At 43.5% G+C, this 21,241-nt stretch overlaps 2 protein-coding genes and 1 long non-coding RNA gene across 3 annotated transcripts; 1 reads left to right on the plus strand and 2 right to left on the minus strand.

Moving 5' to 3' along the window:
• Positions 1–1,153: 1,153 nt before the first annotated feature.
• borcs7 (BLOC-1 related complex subunit 7) lies at positions 1,154–4,129 on the minus strand. Its single transcript, XM_046357886.1, has 5 exons — positions 3,788–4,129; positions 3,310–3,372; positions 3,148–3,191; positions 2,959–2,979; positions 1,154–2,846 (listed from the first exon to the last, which is right to left on the minus strand). The coding sequence occupies exons 1-5, from the start codon at positions 3,917–3,919 to the stop codon at positions 2,795–2,797; spliced, it is 312 nt and encodes a 103-aa protein (XP_046213842.1). The 5' UTR covers positions 3,920–4,129; the 3' UTR covers positions 1,154–2,794.
• A 557-nt stretch (positions 4,130–4,686) lies between these two features.
• On the plus strand, positions 4,687–8,072 carry LOC124040788 (steroid 17-alpha-hydroxylase/17,20 lyase). Its single transcript, XM_046357887.1, has 7 exons — positions 4,687–5,074; positions 5,339–5,477; positions 5,803–6,032; positions 6,136–6,222; positions 6,384–6,772; positions 6,865–6,968; positions 7,088–8,072. Exons 1-7 carry the CDS (start codon positions 4,760–4,762, stop codon positions 7,366–7,368), a joined length of 1,545 nt encoding a protein of 514 aa, XP_046213843.1. The 5' UTR covers positions 4,687–4,759; the 3' UTR covers positions 7,369–8,072.
• Positions 8,073–17,270: 9,198 nt separating this feature from the next.
• On the minus strand, positions 17,271–20,593 carry LOC124040789. The gene is made up of 3 exons (XR_006839788.1): positions 20,289–20,593; positions 19,642–19,806; positions 17,271–18,738 (listed from the first exon to the last, which is right to left on the minus strand). It is a non-coding gene; the product is annotated as an uncharacterized LOC124040789 (long non-coding RNA).
• Between the last annotated feature and the right edge of the window lie 648 nt (positions 20,594–21,241).

Raw genomic sequence — 21,241 nt, forward strand, 5'->3', positions numbered from 1 at the left:
TCAGCAAACCTTTGGTAGGTGACAGGAGGTCTCTGTGCATATGAATCATTGCAGCCTGACAGGCCTTGGAGCTGATAAAGTGGCATTGTTCTTCCCTCAGCAAGAACATTCTCAAGGTTCCAGATCTTGGCTGGAGTAGTTGCATGGAGCTCAAATGGAGTGCTCGCCCCCAACACGCCAACCTCTCTAGAGCCCTCGAGTCGCACCACTTCTTTCCTAGTGTGCATGATATAGCACATGCACAAATCACGAGACTTGCAACACTTTACTTGGCCCTTGTGAGAGTAGGTCATTGAGATGCAAACCTCCCCTTGACGACACTCAGGGTCACGGTCTAGGACAGCCAGCTGCTTAGCCTTCGAAGGTTGCTGATACTGTTGCCATGGCAGCCTCTTTTATGCCAAGTTTGAGGAAGTTTAAAGACCACTCACATTTCAATGTACCAAATGTACCCTGACTGCTAGCTCTAATACCACTATTAGCAAGCTAATCGAGGTTAAATGCGATATGCTTCCTTATTGAAATTGAATGACTTCTCATCCCTTATCCAAACTCTATCTACTACCCTGTGTACTCTCTGAAGCCCTATTTATACCTGGTTCTAACATGCATCCTTTGTCCTGATCTTGTCCACATTGTGATTGTACCAACATTTTTACAGGTGTAGATTAGGAGATGGAGCTTGTCTGGATATCGAAGAGGCCTGAACAGTAAAACCATTTAAATCATCATTATCCAGCTCTTTAAAATCATCAACAGCTGATGCAATTGATTTATGGCTTCAATGTGTCTTAAAATAAATATTATTTTGAAAGAATGAAATCATTTGCATATGAGGGACTAGGATATCTGGTCACAATGCAGACACAGTGGACAGGTAAGACATTTTTCTACCAGATGTCGATACAATGGCTACAATGTGAACATACAGATAAAATGTATAGGTAAAATATCGACTTCAATATTTTCACAATAAATAGGCTAACGTCAATCAATATTAAGTATGTTCTAGATCCAGTGTAAAAAAACAATTCATATTGAAATTACATTATTCCGACCCCCCCCCGCCCTACTGTGAAGGAAAATATTCTGATTTATACACTTTTACAACTTTTCCTGTTGAAAAACAATATCCAACATATAAATATTATAATGTACACACACAAGGGTAAAAAAAGTTTTTTAGACAAGTGCAAACTTCATGGGCCTTTTCCCAAGATGTCCTCACCTCTTGCGTCCTCTCACCTCCTTTTGCAAAAGGTCAAAGGTAATTGAGGAGAGTTGGTGTGGAAAATGAATGTGGATGGAAAACCGCTTGCTTTAAAATTTATTTAACCTTTATTTAACTAGGCAAGTCAGTTAAGAACAAATTCTTATTTACAATGACAGCCTAACCCAGCCAAACCTGGACAACACTGGGCCAATTGTGCACCACGCTATGGGACTCCCAATCACGGCCGGATGTGATTCAGCCTGGATTCGAACCAGGGACTGTAGTGTCGCCTCTTGCAGTGAGATTCAATGCTTTAGACTGCTGCGCCACTCGGGAGACGACCCTTCTCCCCTCGCGCATCCTTAGGCAATGATGTTTACGGGGTTGATCCCAAAATAAGTATGTTAAGTGATTAAAAAAAGTTCAGTTGTGCAAGACATTTTATAGATAAAACAATGAGTGACATATATATTTTGTTGTGTGCATCTTTCTCCTCTGACAAAACAAAAGCTGATTCAAAGGTGTGGCAGATTTTCTAAACTCTTCTGTTGTAGGATACACGAGTATCCTCAATGAAAGGTAGGCGGGGGAGGACACTATTGTTTGCCTACTAATGAAATGACACACTCCTCAACCACTTATTGGTTTCCGGGTCACAGAGAGGAGGATGGTATTTTGCCCAAACAAGAATCTCCAATGGAGTAAGTCATTGGTCTGATGGTGCCTTCTGATGTCATTGGCCTCCCCCTTGCTTGCAAGAATAAAGACCAAAAGAGGAAAGGCCACCAATTGAGATGTGCATTTTGTTAACTAAATCATGTGATAAATGAGCTAAAATGGAGACTGGAGTAGGGCTTTAATAAATAAGAGTCACTAATATGCAGGATAAGACCACCATATGCTGGTATGCATATTCATAAGAACAGCATGTACCTGGGGAGACTTCCAGGCAGCCTCCAGTCCAAAAGGCCAGGGGCTACATCAGGAAGGTGCAATGTTAGAGAACATTCTGATAGAATTTACCCTTCGCCAAGCACCACCCCAGAGTTTTGGCCAACCAATCGCAGTGCTCCAATGGAAAGCAACTGCTTTGGAGTGGGACACTTTTATTCAAGCTCTCGTTTCAAACACATGTGAAAGCAGTGGAAAATTTTGATTTTTCTTCAAAAACTGATTAAATGGCTAAATAAGTGAACAGCGCACCAGGGGGTACGGCGATTCTTGTAATGTGGAGCCTGTTGGATTATTTTACACAAAATGATACATTTGTTACATTGTTAGCTCAGCTGGTTAGGTTCCTGTGAAGCAGTTGTAATGACAGCCCACCACAACATACCTGAGAGTTCTGATTAGCAAGGGGTTGTCTGTGTTTAATTTCATTGTGTATTAAAAACACAGTTTAAGATCATTGTAAGGGGGGGGTTCTCCACTAGTTTCAATGAGGAATTGGGGCTTCCCGGGAAATGTTGTCCCAAGGTTGCAGCAGGGGGCGCATATTTTGCACATATTTTCTCAGAAGAAGCAACATGGTAACAGACAGGGCAGCTCAAAGTCTTTCATTTAAGTGTCTCAGTGCACACTTCATTTCAGTAAATGCCTCAGTTGATCCTGAAGGTTTTTGGAGTGTTCCACACTGTGGAGAAAGCAAGGGGAGATATGGTCGATTGCGTCATCAAGTAGTGTTATGACTGTATTTGGACAATGATGCAGGTCGACTAACAAACAAAGTTCATATTTTGACTTACTTCTTCTGGATGGCCTCTTGTCTGGAAGATAAAACAAAGAGTCATGTAAAGTATGATAGTCATCTCCCTGGTCAATGTTTATTATCCAAGCATAGCAATACACAAATGGCACATGAGAATCAATTCTGACTATCATGATTACCGGATGCACATTGGTCTATCTTGTCCAAAATAAACGGGATAACTTACTGATATTGCAAATGGGTGGTGATGATGGACATTTTTCTCAAACTCTGTAAAACAAACAAATTATGTTTTTGTAGTCCGACAATATCAGTGCTAGATCAGGGTGAACACAGTTCCTGTTAGTTGAGCTACTGTAGTGTGGACCTGGATCCCAGTACTACTTACATCCTCTGAGTGCAGAATGGCGTCCTCCTGAATGACCATGTTTCTGGCAGCCTGTCCCAGAAGCTGAAAGACAAATTGAGTAAATAGTTTAAAGTGGCTTCCTTTCCTCACCTCCCTTCCCTTCATAAAGATATAGTAAGAAACTGGACCAGTGAGAATGGTAGCCATAGTTCAAGACATAAATGAAAGAGGCAAGTGAAGTAGTTAAGAAAATGACAAAAGGAATTTAGATAGTGGGTCGGGCATATTGAGATGCACCCATCATGTGATGTAGCTGCTATACAAATGAGCTCGCTAGATTTGTCCAGCCGAACTAGTTAACGTTAGCTAGACACAATAACCTTAGCTAGCTAACATCAGTTGGTCAGCGATTCTATGGCTTTTCTTGCTAGCTAGTTAACGTTAGCTGTCGTTGTGGGGCAACCAACCAAATGCAGCAAGGTCTCACAATAAGGTGCTAATCGATTTCCAGCTTTACCTCTTGACTCCGTGATCCCTTTAGCACCTGGCGAGTCAGGGCGATCACATCCCCGCTGCAGGAGCCCACTTTATCAGACAACAATCCTTTGACAGATTGACCAAACCGTGGTTGCGACTCCACGGAAGCCATTGCAGCAAAGATTTTTTTATAAACAAACAAGATAGACCACACAGTGTCGCGTTTCCAATCGCAGCAAATTAATCATAGTGGGCAGGACAAGCTTGGGGTTGTGCAGAGCCAAGCACAGGCTGGCAAGATCCTATTGGCACATTCTATGGATGTATTTGCATTTTCCAATAGGAAACGCCTACTTTGAAACTTTTGCAACGGGTAAAGTCTACAAAACTTAGTCCACTTTGTTCGTAACAAATTCTAGCTTTGAGAAAGCTATCTTCTCCCACTGCTGGGCATTGGGCTTCCTCTTAGAAACGCAAACCGGATGCTTCAGATTTATACATCCGGTGAACATCTGGCTCATTGTTCTATCGGTGATTGCAGTGTTATGACAACGGAATTGCAGCTTGTCATGAATACGCCCACTCTTAAACAGCCAAAACATCTTTGAAACCCCAGAAAATAATTGTCAAAAGTCCATTGCCATTATAAGCTTAGGCTATTGGTGTCTCTTGCCTATAATAGGCATTCCTTTATGCATAAAACAGTTAAAACACAGTTAAACAGTTAGTTAATTAATTTATTAATTGTTGTATTTCGTTAGCCTATTATTGTCTATTTGCAACAATATATATTATTTTATCAAACATCTTTAGTGGGATTAATCCAAGTTAAACAAGCTTATCTTGTTTAAATTGGCATGAGCTGTTAAAGATATCTAAGCTTAAAATATGCAGGGTCAAGGTATGGCATTGAAGGAGCCGTATAAAACCCCTCTGCTCCTCAGTGCTGTTGCTATCGAAGTTCAGCGACGCTCTGATAACGACACCAGCCCCTCTCGGCCCAACATACAGCATGGCGTGGTTTTTGTGCATGTGTGTATTCTCTGTGGTCGGGCTGGGTCTACTGCTCTTGCAGGTGAAACTTCGAAGGTCCCTGGAGACCAGAGGGGGCCCTCCGAGCCTGCCCGCGTTCCCACTCATCGGGAGCCTGTTGAGCCTGCGAAGCAATCAGGCACCGCATGTCCTCTTCCAGAAGCTGCAGCAGAAGTATGGACAGACCTATTCACTAATGATGGGCCCACACACAGTCATCCTTGTCAACCACCACCAGCACGCCAAAGAGGTCCTCCTTAAAAAGGGGAAAATCTTTGCAGGAAGACCCAGAACAGTGAGTGGTTATTTTTTATTGTTTTAACTTGTTTTATTCTATTCTATATGACAGAGACAATTTAAAGTCAGCCTGATCACTTATTTGCTTGTCTTTGATGCATAATAACATTGATATAATTGTGCCTGAATTGTACATTAAAATAAATGTAATGTGTAATGCAGTGAATTTTTACAGTTAACATGTGTTACATAATCATTGATTGGCATTTCTCACTCCTTATGCTCTCCTAGCCTACATAATAAAATATTTGTTCTTAACAAGGTAACCACAGACCTGTTGACGAGGGACGGTAAAGATATTGCCTTTGCAGACTACGGTGCCACTTGGAGATTTCATCGTAAAACAGTGCATGGAGCCTTGTGTATGTTTGGTGAGGGCTCTGCCTCCATCGAGAAGATTAGTGAGTACCAAACAAAGTTTATATCCATTATAACAATTTGTTGTTGAATCTGACCACTTTGATTCAGATGTACTGAGAAACCCTCTCTGTCTCTGTGTCTCTCTGTCTCTGTCTCTCTGTCTCTGTCTCTCTCTCTGTCTCTCTCTCTCTCTCTCTCTCTCTCTCTCTCTCTCTCTCTCTCTCTCTCTCTCTCTCTCTCTCTCTCTCTCTCTCTCTCTCTCTCTCTCTCTCTCTCTCTCTCTCTCTCTCTCTCTCCCCTCTCTCTCTCTCTCTCTCTCCCCCTCTCTCTCTCTCTCTCTCTCTCTCTCACTCTCTCTCTCTCCAGTCTGTAGGGAAGCTCTCTCCCTGTGTGACACTCTGCGAGAGTCAGGCAGTGCATCGTTGGACTTGTCCCCAGAGCTGACAAGAGCTGTCACCAACGTGGTCTGCTCTCTCTGCTTCAGCTCCTCCTATTGCCGCGGCGACCCCGAGTTTGAGGCCATGCTGCAGTTCAGCCAGGGCATCGTGGATACGGTCGCTAAGGACAGTCTGGTGGACATCTTCCCATGGCTACAGGTACAGTGCAACTTGTTGTTTATAGCCTCCTGGATGGAATGGACCAGTACATCTCTCAGGTTTCCTCAGTGCCTCTATACACGTCTTCTTTTCTCCCTCTTAGGTCTTCCCCAACGCAGATCTGCGTCTCCTAAAGCAGTGTGTGTCAATCAGAGACAAGCTGCTTCAGAAAAAATACGAGGAACACAAGGTAGGCTACAGCAGGTAGGTACAGTAGGTACTTTCCTCTATATAAATAGAATATAGATGAAAGTATCTATTGTACCTCATCATCTTTTATGAATATCAGGGAAATACCAGTTGCAGCAGGCCATGGTGTATGGCCGTGCTTTACGTTATCCTCCTCAACAGTCGGACTACAGCGATCATGAACAGAGAGACCTGCTGGACGCCCTGCTAAGGGCCAAACGCAGTGCTGAGAACAACAACACTGCCGAGATCACCATGGAGACCGTGGGCCTTAGTGAAGACCACCTGCTCATGACCGTGGGTGACATATTTGGAGCCGGAGTGGAAACCACATCAACAGTCCTAAAATGGGCAATTGCCTACCTCATCCACCATCCACAGGTACAAAAGCGAATTCAGGAGGAACTGGACAGTGTGGTGGGGGGAGACAGAACCCCCCAGCTCAGTGACAGGGGGAGCCTGCCCTACCTGGAAGCCACCATTAGAGAGGTGCTACGCATCCGGCCTGTTGCCCCTCTACTCATCCCCCATGTAGCCCAAACAGACACCAGGTACACACACATTACTTTTTTGATCTGAAGACGTTTCTTTGTACTGATAGCAAGTTCACTCTGTTCTGTTTCTGTATGTATTTAATTTGCAGTATTGGCAAGTTCACTGTTAGGAAAGGTGCTCGCATCATCATCAACTTGTGGTCCCTGCATCACGATGAGAAGGAGTGGAAGAACCCAGAGATGTTTGACCCTGGTGAGAATGTCTCAAGTTAATAGACTATTTATACATCATTCTCTGTGTATTAGTGTCCCCAGTCCTCCCTGTGTCCTCAGTTTTCTGTGTCTCAGTCTTTCTCTCTTGTGTCTCCACAGGTCGCTTCCTGAACGAGGAGGGGACAGGTCTGTGCATCCCCTCGCCCAGCTACTTGCCGTTTGGGGCAGGGGTGAGAGTGTGTCTGGGGGAGGCGCTGGCTAAGATGGAGATCTTCCTCTTCCTCTCCTGGATCCTTCAGCGTTTAACTATGACCGTGTCCCCGGGCCAGCCACTGCCCAGCCTGGAAGGAAAGTTTGGGGTAGTCCTCCAGCCGGTCAAATACAAGGTCAATGCCACACCAAGAGCGGGCTGGGAGAAGAGCCATCTCCAGACCTCTTAGACCCCCCCCCCCCCACCTTACCGAATGACATGCATGGGTGTTAATATTTAAACACTAATAGTGGTGCATTCGAATTGACCTTGGAATCTCATACCTCCAGTTGGTCAAGTTTTGAAGATGATATAAATGCGTTCTAGTGCTTTTGAGGTTGGTACAACTTTACAATGAATTAGATTTTTAGCTAGAGAGCTAAGCTAGATAGTGTTGCTAATAATACGTTGGTTAACTAGCTGACAATGTGTCAAACCATAGACTGTATTGGTCAAAGTAGCTTCTTTATCCACATAGCTAAAGGCATTGTTTTACCATCTTCTGGTCGCAAAGGTGACAGGTCATTGATGAAACGTCAGAACTCGATTGATACTCAGGTATCATCATTCTGGCCTGAGTTTCTCACTTGGAACTTGGAGGGCATTGACTTGGAGGGCATTGTACTGGCTATTTTGGAGTCGGGAACTCGTATTTCCACATTTCAGAGAGCTCTCGAATGCACCATAGAACATGGAAACAGGCGTGAACTAAGGTTGTGATATATTACGCAGAGACAGCCCTTGTAATGACTGCTATTTTTCACTGATGCATGTGTATTGATGTTGAACAATGCTGTATATTTTTTAGCCTTAATGAGCTGTACTAATGTATTCCCTGTTACTACTGTTTTACATAATACTTTCTTTTAGTGATGAATAAAAAATCATATAGCACTCTATTGATGTTTGGTCAATAAAACTAACCACAGTATTTCCAGCTACAGAGAAAATCCAAGTGAGAGCGTATTCTTGCAGAGAAGTCCCCTTAGTGGCGCTGGCATCCTAACAATATACTGGCCTTCCAAGTAAGAAACACTCACAAAATGGCCTCACTGACAAATAAATATCAACAGCATAAAGCACATGTCATATTCAGCATTCTTTAATATCTATTCATTTGGCTGAGTTTTTGTACAAAAGATTATCAATGAAATATAAATTGCAATTTCCTTCAGCAGATCATAACAAAGAGGAAAAGATCAAAATGCAATTTAGCACCAATGGCTTCTTCAATTGGAAGACATATATTGGTATTTTTCTAAAATAATTCCATATTTCTTCTAAAATACATTGAAATTTAAAAAAAATGTCTCCACACCTTGTAATTGGATTTTCAACATGGCAGAACCCACTTTTTTTAAGGGAACCTGAAGTTTACCATTTTTATTTTGAAAATAAAAACAAATTGCATTAACATAATTATTGGCACCCTGGAGCAAGTACTTGGTTGTCCACAGCCTTTGGCCAAGATAACTACAGAATAATGCTTCTTGTAGCTGCAACTTTCTACTGCCAATTTGGCCCATTCTTCAGTTGCAAATTGTTCAACTCTTTAATGCTGTTGTCAGATTTTGCCATAGGTATTAGATGAGATTCAGATCTGGTACAAAAGTATCTGTATCCACAGTAAAACGAGTCGTATAATTGACATGAAAGACCGCTCAGCAAGGAAGAAACTGCTGCTCCAAAACCTAAATAAAAACGCAAGACTACGGTTTGCAACTGCACCTGGGGACAAAGATTGTACTTTTTGGAGAAATATCCTCTGGTCTGATGAAACAAAAATAGAACTGCTTGGCCATACTTACCATCGTTATGTTTGGAGGGAAAAATGGGACGCTTGTGTCGTGTCTTTACTATCATTAAATTGAAGACTTAGTTTTCTCAAAGATTCTCTGTAATTAGTATTACCCGATTAGACTGATTAATCATGTAACTGTAATCAACTAGAAAGTCGGGGCACCAAGGAAAATATTCAGATTACAAGGTTATAATTTCCTAATATAACCTTTCAGATATTTTCATATCTGATCCATAGTCTTCTGATTAATTAATTATTTACTTTACCTCACGTTAGTCTCATTCCAAACGTCGTTAATTGTTGGTTATCTGCACGAACCCAGTCTTCACTATGAGTCATCCATACATCAATTGTCTTAAATAATTTATTTATTACTTAAGTAATTCACAGAAATGCATAAACAAAACAACAAAGTAAATATGGTTACCAGAAATGATAGGAAATGTGCCCTAGTGGGCTAAACCGGCATCGTGGCTTGGTGGACAAAATGGGGAGTGGGGGTCAGCTGAGAAGTCACTACAGAGTTGATAATTATAACAATTGAAATGCTAATCCTTTGCACATGAACGCTCACTCATTCGGGAACAATTTCGTCCGTCCCCTCACCCCGACCTGGGCGCGAACCAGGGACGCTCTGCACATGTCCACAAAAGCCATGGCCCTTGCAGAGCAAGGGGAACCACTACTTCAAGGTCTCAGAGCAAGTGACGTCACTGATTGAAACGCCACTAGCGCGCACCACCTCTAACTAGCTAGCCATTTCACATCGGCTACACAATCAATGTATATATTTACGCTCAGTGTGTCGTCTTGATCGCTGGTGAAAAGTTGTTTATTTTGTAGAATTGTCCTTCTCTCTCCCTCTTTCTCTCTGTTGTGGTTAGAGTGGTTTGTTCAGAGTGACATTCCTTCATTCGTTATAGAATGGATGTTTTGGCGGTTGTCGTTCTTCGCGTTCAATGAAACCGAATTCCTAGCTGCAGACTAGTAATTAATATCAAAGACTTGTTCTTATTCTGTCAGTATCGATAGTCTAAGAGTTTAACCATGTGGTATGGTTAAAAGATTTTGTAACGTCGTTCGTCTGTTGTTTGAAGAGAGTCAGACCGAAATGCAGCGTGTAGGTTACTCATGACTTTTAATGAAGATAATAGCGGTACATGAAATAACTGAAAATACGAAAACAACAAACGAGTGAAACTAATTACAGCCTATCTGGTGACTAACACAGAGACAGGTACAATCACCCACGAAATACAACGCGCACTCAGGCTATCTAAATACGGTTCCCAATCCGAGACAACGAGAATCAGCTGACTCCAATTAGGAATCGCCTCAGGCAGCCAAGCCTAACTAGACACACCCCTAATAATACACACTCCCAATTAATACAAACCCCAATACGAAATACAACATATAAACCCATGTCACACCCTGGCCTACCCAAACATATAACAAAAACACAAGATACAATGACCAAGGCGTGACAGAACCCCCCCCTAAGGTGCGGACTCCGGGACGCACCTCAAGAGCATAGGGAGGGTCCGGGTGGGCGTCTGTCCATGGTGGCGGTTCTGGCTCGGGACGTGGACCCCACTCCATAAATGTCCTAGTTCCTCCCCTTCGCGTCCTAGGATAATCCACCTTCTCCGCCGACCATGGCCTAATAGTCCTCACCCTGATCCCCACATAACTGAGGGGCAGCTCGGGACCGAGGGGCAGCTCGGGACAGAGGGGCAACTCGGGACAGAGGGGCAACTCAGGACAGAGGGGCATCTCAGGATAGAGGGGCATCTCAGGACAGCGGGGCAGCTCAGGACAGAGGGGCATCTCAGGACAGAGGGGCAGCCCGGGACAGAGGGGCAGCCCGGGACCGAAGCAGCCCGGTACTGAGGGGAAGCCCGGTACTGAGAGGGAGCCCAGTACAGAGAGGAAGCCAAGTACTGAGAGGAAGCTCAGTACTGAGAGGAAGCTCATGCAGGTAGTAGGCTCCGGTAAATCCTGGCTGGCTGGTGGAACTGGATGATTCAGGTTGTCTGGCCGATCTAGAAGATCTTGGCAGACTGGCACTTCTGGCGGATCCTGGCAGACTGGCACTTCTGGTGGATCCTGGCAGACTGGTGACGCTGGGCCGACTGGCGGCGCTGGGCAGACAGGAGACTCCGGCAGCGCAGGAGAGGAGAAAGGCTCTGGCTGCGCTGAACAGGCGGGAGACTCCAACATCGCAGGAGAGGAGAAAAGCTCTGGCTGCGCTAAACAGGCGAGGCGCACTGGACGCGCTGGGCCGACTGGGAGCACTGGTGGCGCTGGACAGACAGGAGACTCCGGCAGCGCAGGAGAGGAGAAAGGCTCTGGCTGCGCTGAACAGGCGGGAGACTCCAACAGTGCAGGAGAGGAGAAAAGCTCTGGCTGCGCTGAACAAGCGAGGCGCACTGGACGCGCTGGGCCGACTGGTAGCACTGGTGGCGCTGGACAGACAGGAGACTCCGGCAGCGCAGGAGAGGAGAAAGGCTCTGGCTGCGCTAAACAGGCTGGAGACTCTGATAGCACAGGAGGGGAGAAAAGCACTGGCTGTGCTGAACAGGCGAGGCGCACTGGAGGCCTGGTGCGTGGTGCTGGAACTGGTGGTACTGGCGCGAGGACACGCACAGGAAGCCTGGTGCGGGGAGCTGCTACCGGAGGACTGGTGTGTAGAGGTGGCTCTGGATAGACCGGACCGTGCAGGCGCACTGGAGCTCTTGAGCACCGAGCCTGCCCAAGCTTACCTGGCTCGATGCCCACTCTAGCCCGGCCAATAGGAAGGGCTGGTATGTGTCGCAGCTGGCTCTGCACCCGCACTGGAAACACAGTGCGCTCCATAGCATAACACGGTGCCTGCCCGGTCTCTCTAGCCCAACGGTGAGCACAGGGAGTATGCGCAGGTTTCCTACCTGGCATAACTATTCTCCCTTTTAGCCCCCCCCAATACATGTTTTGGGGTGACTTTCCGGTTTCCAACCGCGTCGCCGTGCTGCCTCCTCATACTTGCGCCTCTCCGCTTTAGCTGCTTCTATTTCCTCCTTGGGAAGGCGATATTCTCCCGGCTGCGCCCAGGGTTCTTTTCCATCTAATATCATCTCCCAAGACCAGAAGTCCTCATATTGCTGCTCCTCACAATTAACAGGGAGAGTAGGCTCAGGTCTGACTCCTGACTCTGCCACTCTCTCTCTGCGCTTTCCCCCGTTACCTACGGTTTTCGCTCTGTAAAGCCGTGCTTTCCTTTTCGATTCCATACGTGTATAGCCCTCTTCGCATTGCTGTAGGGAATCCCAGGCGGGCTCCTGCACTCGCTCTGGGTCGGCCGCCCACCTGTCGATTTCTTCCCACGTAGTATACTCCTTGCTTCTGTTGTCCATAACGTCCACCTTCAGATCCTGCCAGTTCCCACGCTGCTCGGTCTGTGAATGGTGGTGGGTAATTCTGTAATGTCGTTCGTCTGTTGTTTGAAGAGAGTCAGACCGAAATGCAGCGTGTAGGTTACTCATGACTTTTAATAAAGATAATAGCGGTACATGAAATAACTGAAAATACGAAAACAACAAACGAGTGAAACTAATTACAGCCTATCTGGTGACTAACACAGAGACAGGTACAATCACCCACGAAATACAACGCGCACTCAGGCTACCTAAATACGGTTCCCAATCCGAGACAACGAGAATCAGCTGACTCCAATTAGGAATCGCCTCAGGCAGCCAAGCCTAACTAGACACACCCCTAATAATACACACTCCCAATTAATACAAACCCCAATACGAAATACAACATATAAACCCATGTCACACCCTGGCCTACCCAAACATATAACAAAAACACAAGATACAATGACCAAGGCGTGACAGATTTAGCAATGGTCTGCAACCTTTGTCCTCTCCTAATGGAGAAAAACATGGTCTGGTGATAATTTCTCAAAGTTGGGTTTTATTCGGAATTGCAGAAAAGGGACTGTCCCAGGATGCCTGACCCTAACTGCTCAAATCAAAAGGGAATTGGATTTTCCTTCATTAAACAGTCCAAAATCATATTACACAATTTTACAAACAGTATCATACTCACTCATTCATCTTATACAACAATTAGATGTAAACCTCATATCTGAGGCTATTATATAAACAGCGTTATGGTAATGTGGCCACACCGTCTCCCATGAGCTTCCGCAAGTTGTAACAAACGGACCAGTTCGTAGCTGGATTCTTCACCGATCTTTTATACTTTCCCCGGAACATGAAATTTGTTCGTACCTCAAGTTCTGTGAGGTGGAAGAAATTTCTTTGTTCTCTATGAAAATTCACTCTGCCTCTTATACTGTGTGGCCATGTGGCAGGGTCTTCTCAGGAATTTACGACCTCTCTCTGACCACAGCAGCCTAGTTGAAGGAGGCAGGAGGAGGCAGGGAGAGGGGGATGGGGCTTGCTGTACCCAAAGAGGGCAACGTCATGACACTTGCAAGCCGGAGAACACCATCCCAACTGTGAAGCACAGGGGTGGCAGCATCATGTTGTGAGGGTGCTTTGCTGTAGGAGGGACTGGTGCACTTCACAAAATAGATGGCATCATCAGGACGGAAAATTACGTGGATATATTGAATCAACATCTCAAGACATCAGTCAGGAAGTTAAAGCTTGGTCGCAAATGGGTCTTTCAAATGGACAATGACCCCAAACATACTTGCAAAGTTGTGGCAAAATGACTTAAGGACAACAAAGTCAAGGTATTGGAAGTGGCCATCACAATGGCCTGACCTCAATCCTATAGATAATTTGTGGGCAGAACTGAAAAGTCGTGTGCGAGCAAGGAGGCCTACAAACCTGACTCAGTTGCACCAGCTCTGTCAAGAGGAATGGGCCAAAATTCACACAACTTTTTGTGGGAAGCTTGTGGAAGGCTACCCAAAAAGTTTGACCCAAGTTCAACAATGTAAAGGCAATGCTACCGAATACTAATTGAGTGTATGTAAACTTCTGACCCACTGGGAATGTGACAAAAGAAACAAAAGCTGAAATAAATAATTATCTCTACTATTTCACATTCTTAAAATAAAGTGGTGATCCTAACCGACCTAATACAGGGAATTTATACTAGGATTAAATGTCAGGAATTGTGAAAAACTGAGTTTAAATGTATTTGGCTAAGGTGTATGTAAACTTCCAACTTCAACTGTAATTAACTTTACCCAGTAGCTTACCAGGACATTTTAGATAAAATCATGTTTGCCTCTGCCAGGAGGCGGGCACTTGGCCACACGTGGATCTTTCAGCAAGACAATAACCCCAAGCACACATCAAAATCCACAAAGAAATGGTTAATTGACCACAGAATCAACATTTCACAGTGGCCATCTCAGTCTCCGGACTTGAACCCCATTGAAAACCTGTGGTTTGAATTGAAGAAGGCCGTCCATTAGAGCAGACAGATATCAAGGACCTGGAAAGACTCTGTATGGAGGGATGGTCTAAATCCCTCCCAATGTATTCTCCAATCTCATAAAACATATTATAAAAAGGCTCAGTGTTGTTATCCTTGCAAGCGGAGGGTGCTAGATTATTGAAAACAGAGGTGGCAATCATTTTGAACCCTATATTTTAGCATACAATATAGCTCATTATTAGCATATTTATTTTATGGTCTATCAAGGGTGCCAATAATTATGGTCTATATAGAGCTCTGGCCATGCACACTTGAGACACCTCAATTTTGTTTTTCAGGGGCCACAGCAGTAAGGTTGAAAATACTGTATCCCTGAAAACCAGAAACATCCGCTTTCTGCCGACTCAGCTGAGAGTGGTCTGTCTATGGATGCCACATTCAGAGCTTTGCATTCAGAGCTTTGCATATGTAAAAGTGAGACTAGCCATTGCTCATTTGTCATATGGTATAGAGAACTACAAGGTAGCATCACTCCTGCAATACAACATTTGCAACAGAAAACAGTTTTTAAGTACACCAGTGGATACAGGTAGGTGCAACTTTCACTGGGGACATGTCCCCCACAGTTTTATCATTGGAATGTGATACAAAACGAGGAAACGGTGTGCTTTAGGACCATGCGGACGTCTCCGAGCGGTCGGTAGTCTGTAATGGAGTGTTTATCCAACTGGATAAAAATAATAATAGTAATAATAATATTAATAACAAAAATGTCCCCCCTACTTCTAAAACCAAACTTGCTCCCATGGATACAGATGTTGAAAGAGTTAAAACGCTTCCTCATGCTCCAGTTCGGCTAGCTTGCATACTCCCTTAAAATATCTTCACTTGAAAAACTAGAAAAAGCGACAGTAGTACTGTTTGTCCATCTTGAGATGCCGTAGCCAGTATACACTTCCTCATAATAGTCAGAATTAATCTAAGATAACTCGAAATCTGTCATTAATTTTGACGTTTTTGCAGAGGAAAACTTAGTTGTGCCATTTTACATCTAACTAAGATGTTCGGTGCAGTATTTCTCAAGTGAGCCGATTGTGGAGACAGCAGAGGGCGCACGCCCACATCCACATTGACAGGGCCGCAGTGGAGGTGAAAAGCTTCAAGTTCCTCAGTGTACACATCACTGACAATCTGAAATGGTCCACCCACACAGACAGTGTGGTGAAGAAGGTGCAATAGCACCTCTTCAACCTCAGGAGGCTGAAGAAATCCCCTAAGACCCTCACAAACTTTCACAGATGCAACAATGAGAGCATCCTGTCGGGCTGTATCACCGCCTGGCACGGCAACTGCACCGTCCACAACCACAGGGCTCTTCAGAGGGTGGTGCAGTCTGCCCAACGCATCCCCGGGGGGGCACACTGCCTACCCTCCAGGACATCTACAGGACCGATGTCACAGGCAGGCCAAAAAGATAATCAAGGACACCAACCACCTAAGCCACGGCCTGTTCATTCCGCTATCATCCAGAAGGCGAGGTCAGTACACGTGCATCAAAGCTGGGATGAGAGACTGAAAAACTGCTTCTATCTCAGGGCTATCAGACGGTTAAATAGCCATCACTAGCCGGGCTCCACCCAGTACCCTGCCCTGAACTTAGTCACTGTCACTAGTTGACTACCACCTGGTTACTCAACCCTGCACCTTAGAGACTGCTGCCCAATGTACATAGACATGGAACACTGTCACTTTAATAATGGAACCCTGGTCACTTTAAACTGCTTTACTCATTTCATATGTATATACAGTATTCTAGTCAATACCATCCTATTCCACGATTGCTGTATGTATACTATTCTATCCTACGTATTCTACAGATACACTAAATATTCTATCCACAGTGTCTATAATGTCTATACATCCCATCACACATATACACACCCAAATACTGTATAATATATATACACACACACACACACACTGTATTTATACTCTGGACTTTGCTCATCCTAATATTTATATATTTCCTAATTCCATTCTTTTACTTTTAGATTTGTGTAATGTTGTGAATTGTTAGATATGACTGCACTGTTGGAGCTAGGAACACAAGCTTTTCGCTACACACTCAATAACATCTGTTAAATGTGTGTATGCGACCTATTCCTCTATTTGGATTGGTGGATACATCTCATTATTTTAATTTAGTTTTCAATATTGTTGTTGACGTCAACCGCCTGTTTTAAATGGAGAAAGAAGCTCATGTCATGAATATGCAAAGTAATCTTGAGACAACTTCGATATAAAGTGTTTTATCTCAAAGTTGCCGAGATGTCAGGTGTCCTACCGACTTTTATCAGTACACTAGTAACAACCTAAGCATTACGAAACTTTGATCAAATAAAACTCCCACAGCCTCTCATTGACCTCCATACAAAAACTCATCGCTTTTGTGAAAGAAACAAAACATTGCAACCTGCTGGAGAAGACAGATTTTTGGCCAAGTTGGGCTTCGCCTCTCATACAAATAAAGGTTGATTCGCTACCACACCCACATCGGAAACTCTGTGAAGTTATTTTGGAGCGAGTTAAGTAATTACATGTTTTATTTCATTAATAAGACCCATGTATCTACAATGAAAGATGTAATGTTGTTATTGTTATTACTCAAATGAAAACAAAACAGCTGAATTAGTCATTAATTTCTTCATTCTCTCTGGTAAATGTTGTATTCACAAAAACACATATTGGAAATCTGTTCCCAAATGCAATATATTTTTACTTGAAATACAATATTTTATAAAATCTATAGAAATAGTCAAAAACTCTTTTTTTAAAACATTGTATTCTTACAACACTACCATAGGTTTATACAACTGTAACCCCTGACCTTATTTGATTTATTTTAACTTTTGAAACTCAATTAATGTGTAGTGAATGTTTTTATATATATATTACTTCAATGTTATTTTACTTTTCTTTAGAGAATTATTGTTATATATAAATATATATAATAATAATAATAAATAAAACCACATCGGAAGTACAATCATTGCCTCTGGAAGCTGCTCTACTACTCTATATAGGTATGTGAAACATAGTTCCCAATAAGGCTACACAGTATTAATCAAAGCGTAGGCTATTCAATCATATAATATATTACAGAAAGGCTACGTAACAAGACTTTGTGATTCCTTAGTAAAATGGAGTTCTGAAGACGCATTACAATAACCGAGACACATTAAACCGGTCATATTCACTGTTTCAAACATTAACCTCCGCACTGCATTGGGTGTGTGAGTTTTTGTGCAATAAACGTGGTGTCTCTAACATGAGGTCAGACGATGATGCTCCATGCTAATCTAAAAATTAAAAATAAGAATATACCTTGTAATCCTTCTTGGCGCATCTCTCTTGCTTGGTTCATTCCGGTTGTGTATATTCCTACATCATATGTTGATGTTAGACTGTGTATCTCATTTAGTCATTTATGTCTTGTCTGAATAAATCAACGATTATATATATATATATATATAAAACACAAGAGGCCGCTGTTATGCCTGAATTCGACCCATAACCAATGAGGAAGTATACAGTGTTGAAAGCGGTTCTATGAAACCAATTTGTACCTCCAGCAAAGCTCTCAACCGTGCCAGCCCGCTTTTAGTTTCTATTCAGTTCGACATGGCATAAATTCATATTTTGACCTGTACAGGAACTCTATAATCTACTGGCCTTTGTGTGGCACAGCAGTGAGACTCCAGGCTTTTAGAGTCAGAGCATCACCACCTTAAGATATGGCTACATATGGCACGGCTGCATTACAGAGGAATGCACATTGTGATGCAAGCATTGTGCTACTTTCTTCTAAGGAGGGACACATTCACAGGCACACACACACACCTCTCACTCACAGGTTTGGGGGATCAACTCGCTTTTTCAAGTCTCTATGTCTGTGTGTATATTGGTGTCTGTGTGGATCTGAATCTGGGGTCTGCATCTATCACAGATGTTTTCTTCATCCTCCCTTCCCAGCATGTGTCTTCCTCCTCCCTCCCAGAGTTCCTGGTTATCACACATCTCGATTGCCGAGTCGCCTGTAAAGCGCAGTTACCTGCCCAATGCCGAGTTATTGTTGTCAGGGAAACCATTGCCATGCTCCCCCGGTGTAGACACGGGGGGCCGCAGTGGGGGTTGTGTCTGGGTATGTGGTGGTGGTCTGGGGGAAGGACGAGGGCAGTCAGGGTGCTGGGTGGACAGAGAGGCTAACTGGAGGGGGACTGTAGGAAGGGGGAGGAGTGGCAGTGCTGTCAACTACCTCCTCATAGGTTGGCAGCATGTAGTCAGGCAGGAATCCTATACAACGAGAGAGGGAAGGAGCGGATATTAATTGAAATGTCTTGATATACAGTACCAGTCAATCCTTTGGACAAACCTACTCATTCAATGTTTTTTTCTTTATTTGTACTATTTTCTACATTGTAGAATAATAGTGAAGATATCACAACTATGAAATAACACATGGAATCATGTAGTAACCAAAAAAAATTAAGGGAAAGGGGGATACCTAGTCGGTTGTACAACTGAATACCTTCAGCTGAAATAAGTCTTCCGCATTTAAATTAAACAAATCAAAATATATTTTATATTTGAGATTCTTCAAAGTAGCCACCCTTTGCCTTAAAGAGAGCTTTGCACACTCTTGGCATTCTCTTAACCAGCTTCATGAGGTAGTCACCTGGAATGCATGTCAATTAACAGGAGTGCCTTGTTAAAAGTTAATTTATGGTATTTATTTCCTTACTGCGTTTGAGCCAATAAGTTGTGTTGTGACAAGGTAGGATTGGTATGCGGAAGATAGCCCTATTTGGTAAAAGACTAAGTCCATATTATGGCAAGAACAGCTCAAATAATAAGCAAAGAGAAATGACAGTCCATCATAACTTTAAGACATGAAGGTCAGTCAATAGGGAAAATGTACAGAACTGCAGTTGCAAAAACTGTCTCTCATGAGGACCGCCACAGGAAAGGAAGACCCAGAGTTACTTCTGCTGCAGAGGATAAGTTCATTACAGTTACCAGCTCCAGAAATGGGCAATTAACTGCACCTCAGATTGCGCCTCACAGAGTTCAAGTAACAGGCACATCTCAACATCAACTGTTCAGAGACTACGTGAATCAAGCCTTCATGGTCAAATTGCTGCAAAGAAACCACTACTAAAGGATATCAAAATGCTACAGACAGACACAGGCACTCACTGAGATAGAGGGGGAGATGCTGTGTGTTGTTGTGGGCCTCTCTGTATACAATGAGGTTGATCTCATTCTGTCTCCTCTGCTGCTGGAAACTCTGCTTGTAGCGCCGGTGCTGAGATACACAGCAGCACATTAATATGATGATGAGAGTCCACACCAACCAGAACCCTGAAAACAGAGCTACGTGTTAATGCAGTAGCATCCATTTCCAACAGATCTGTAGGTCTCAAACCTCTGACACACGCACCTCAGTGCTCAGGATCATTTGTTGAGCGCAACATAGGCCTACACAACAAATGAAAAAACTCCAGACTCAGTACCTTTAAAGCCCATGCAGTCAGTCTTGAGTTATTATTAAAAGGGACTGCGCCAGTAACATGAGACTTACAACCCTGCCTGTAAACAACTAGAGCTACCCTCTCCCAGTATTAATTTAAGAGTTACACAACCTATGGAGACAGAGGATAGACAGGGAATACGACATGAGGAGAGGATAGAGGGGGAGAGCAGAACAGAGGAGATAGCAACAGGCTCACACAAATAACTCTGGTTAGGCATACACTGTATGGAGGAGAGGAGACATGGAGTAGTACAGGGAGGGGAAAGACAAGGGGGAAAGGGGAGCAGAGAGAAGGAAGCTGGTAACTCACACCAGAGTTCATAGTAGTAGCTGCAGCACTGAGACTCTCCACAGCAGTGGTCTGATTCACAGACATAACTCTGGTTGTTGTCTCCACGGCACACCAACCTGCTCTAAAAGAAAAGCACAGAAATATACATCATTGATTCATGATTTTCCATTCTAACATTGAGAACCAGGTTTACCGCACGGCAAGCGGTACCGGGGGATGCTAAGTCTGGGACCGAAAGGCTCCTGAACAGCTTCTACCCCAAAGCCATAAGACAGTTAATTAAATGGCTACCTGGACTTTCTGCTTTTCACCCCCTACATACATATACGTATTACCTCAATCAGTCACCCATCAAACCATCATGTACATATTACCTCAATCAATCAGTCCAACTACCTCGTTCCCCAGTACACTGACTTGGTACCGGTACTCCTTGTATATAGCCTGGTTATTGTTATTTTATTGTGTTACTATTATTTTTGTATCTATTTGTTAATTTTCTCCCTTTTTAACTGCAAGGGCTAAGTAAGTATTTCACAGTAAAGTCAGACTTGTTGTATTCTGTGCGTGTGACAAATAAAATTTGATTTCCCAACAGCATTTCAAGGCTAAGTTCAATGTTAGAACATTCGTAGGAGCATCTTTAAAACTCAGAGCATTTCCCCCTAAACCAGGGGTACTCAACTACTATTTGAGAAGGTCCAGCGACACAAATTTCCTAGGTGGCAAAGGTCCGGATGGATATCGCCCTTTATCGGCACTGTGGTACTAAACATAATCATCTACGACTTAGGAAACATGGTGTTATATAAAATGTACATTAAATACATTAAATGAGACTAAGAATTTGAATGAACTACAACTTCTTTCAAATGTAAACATGTGCAACATTGCATCAACATGGCTGAGGAACAAAAGTGGTTGTATAATTGTCTGTGCAAGAAAGCACACTGTGAACCATTGAACATGGG

This window comes from Oncorhynchus gorbuscha, linkage group LG08 (genome assembly GCF_021184085.1).
Source record: "Oncorhynchus gorbuscha isolate QuinsamMale2020 ecotype Even-year linkage group LG08, OgorEven_v1.0, whole genome shotgun sequence".
Classification (NCBI taxonomy): domain Eukaryota; kingdom Metazoa; phylum Chordata; class Actinopteri; order Salmoniformes; family Salmonidae; genus Oncorhynchus; species Oncorhynchus gorbuscha.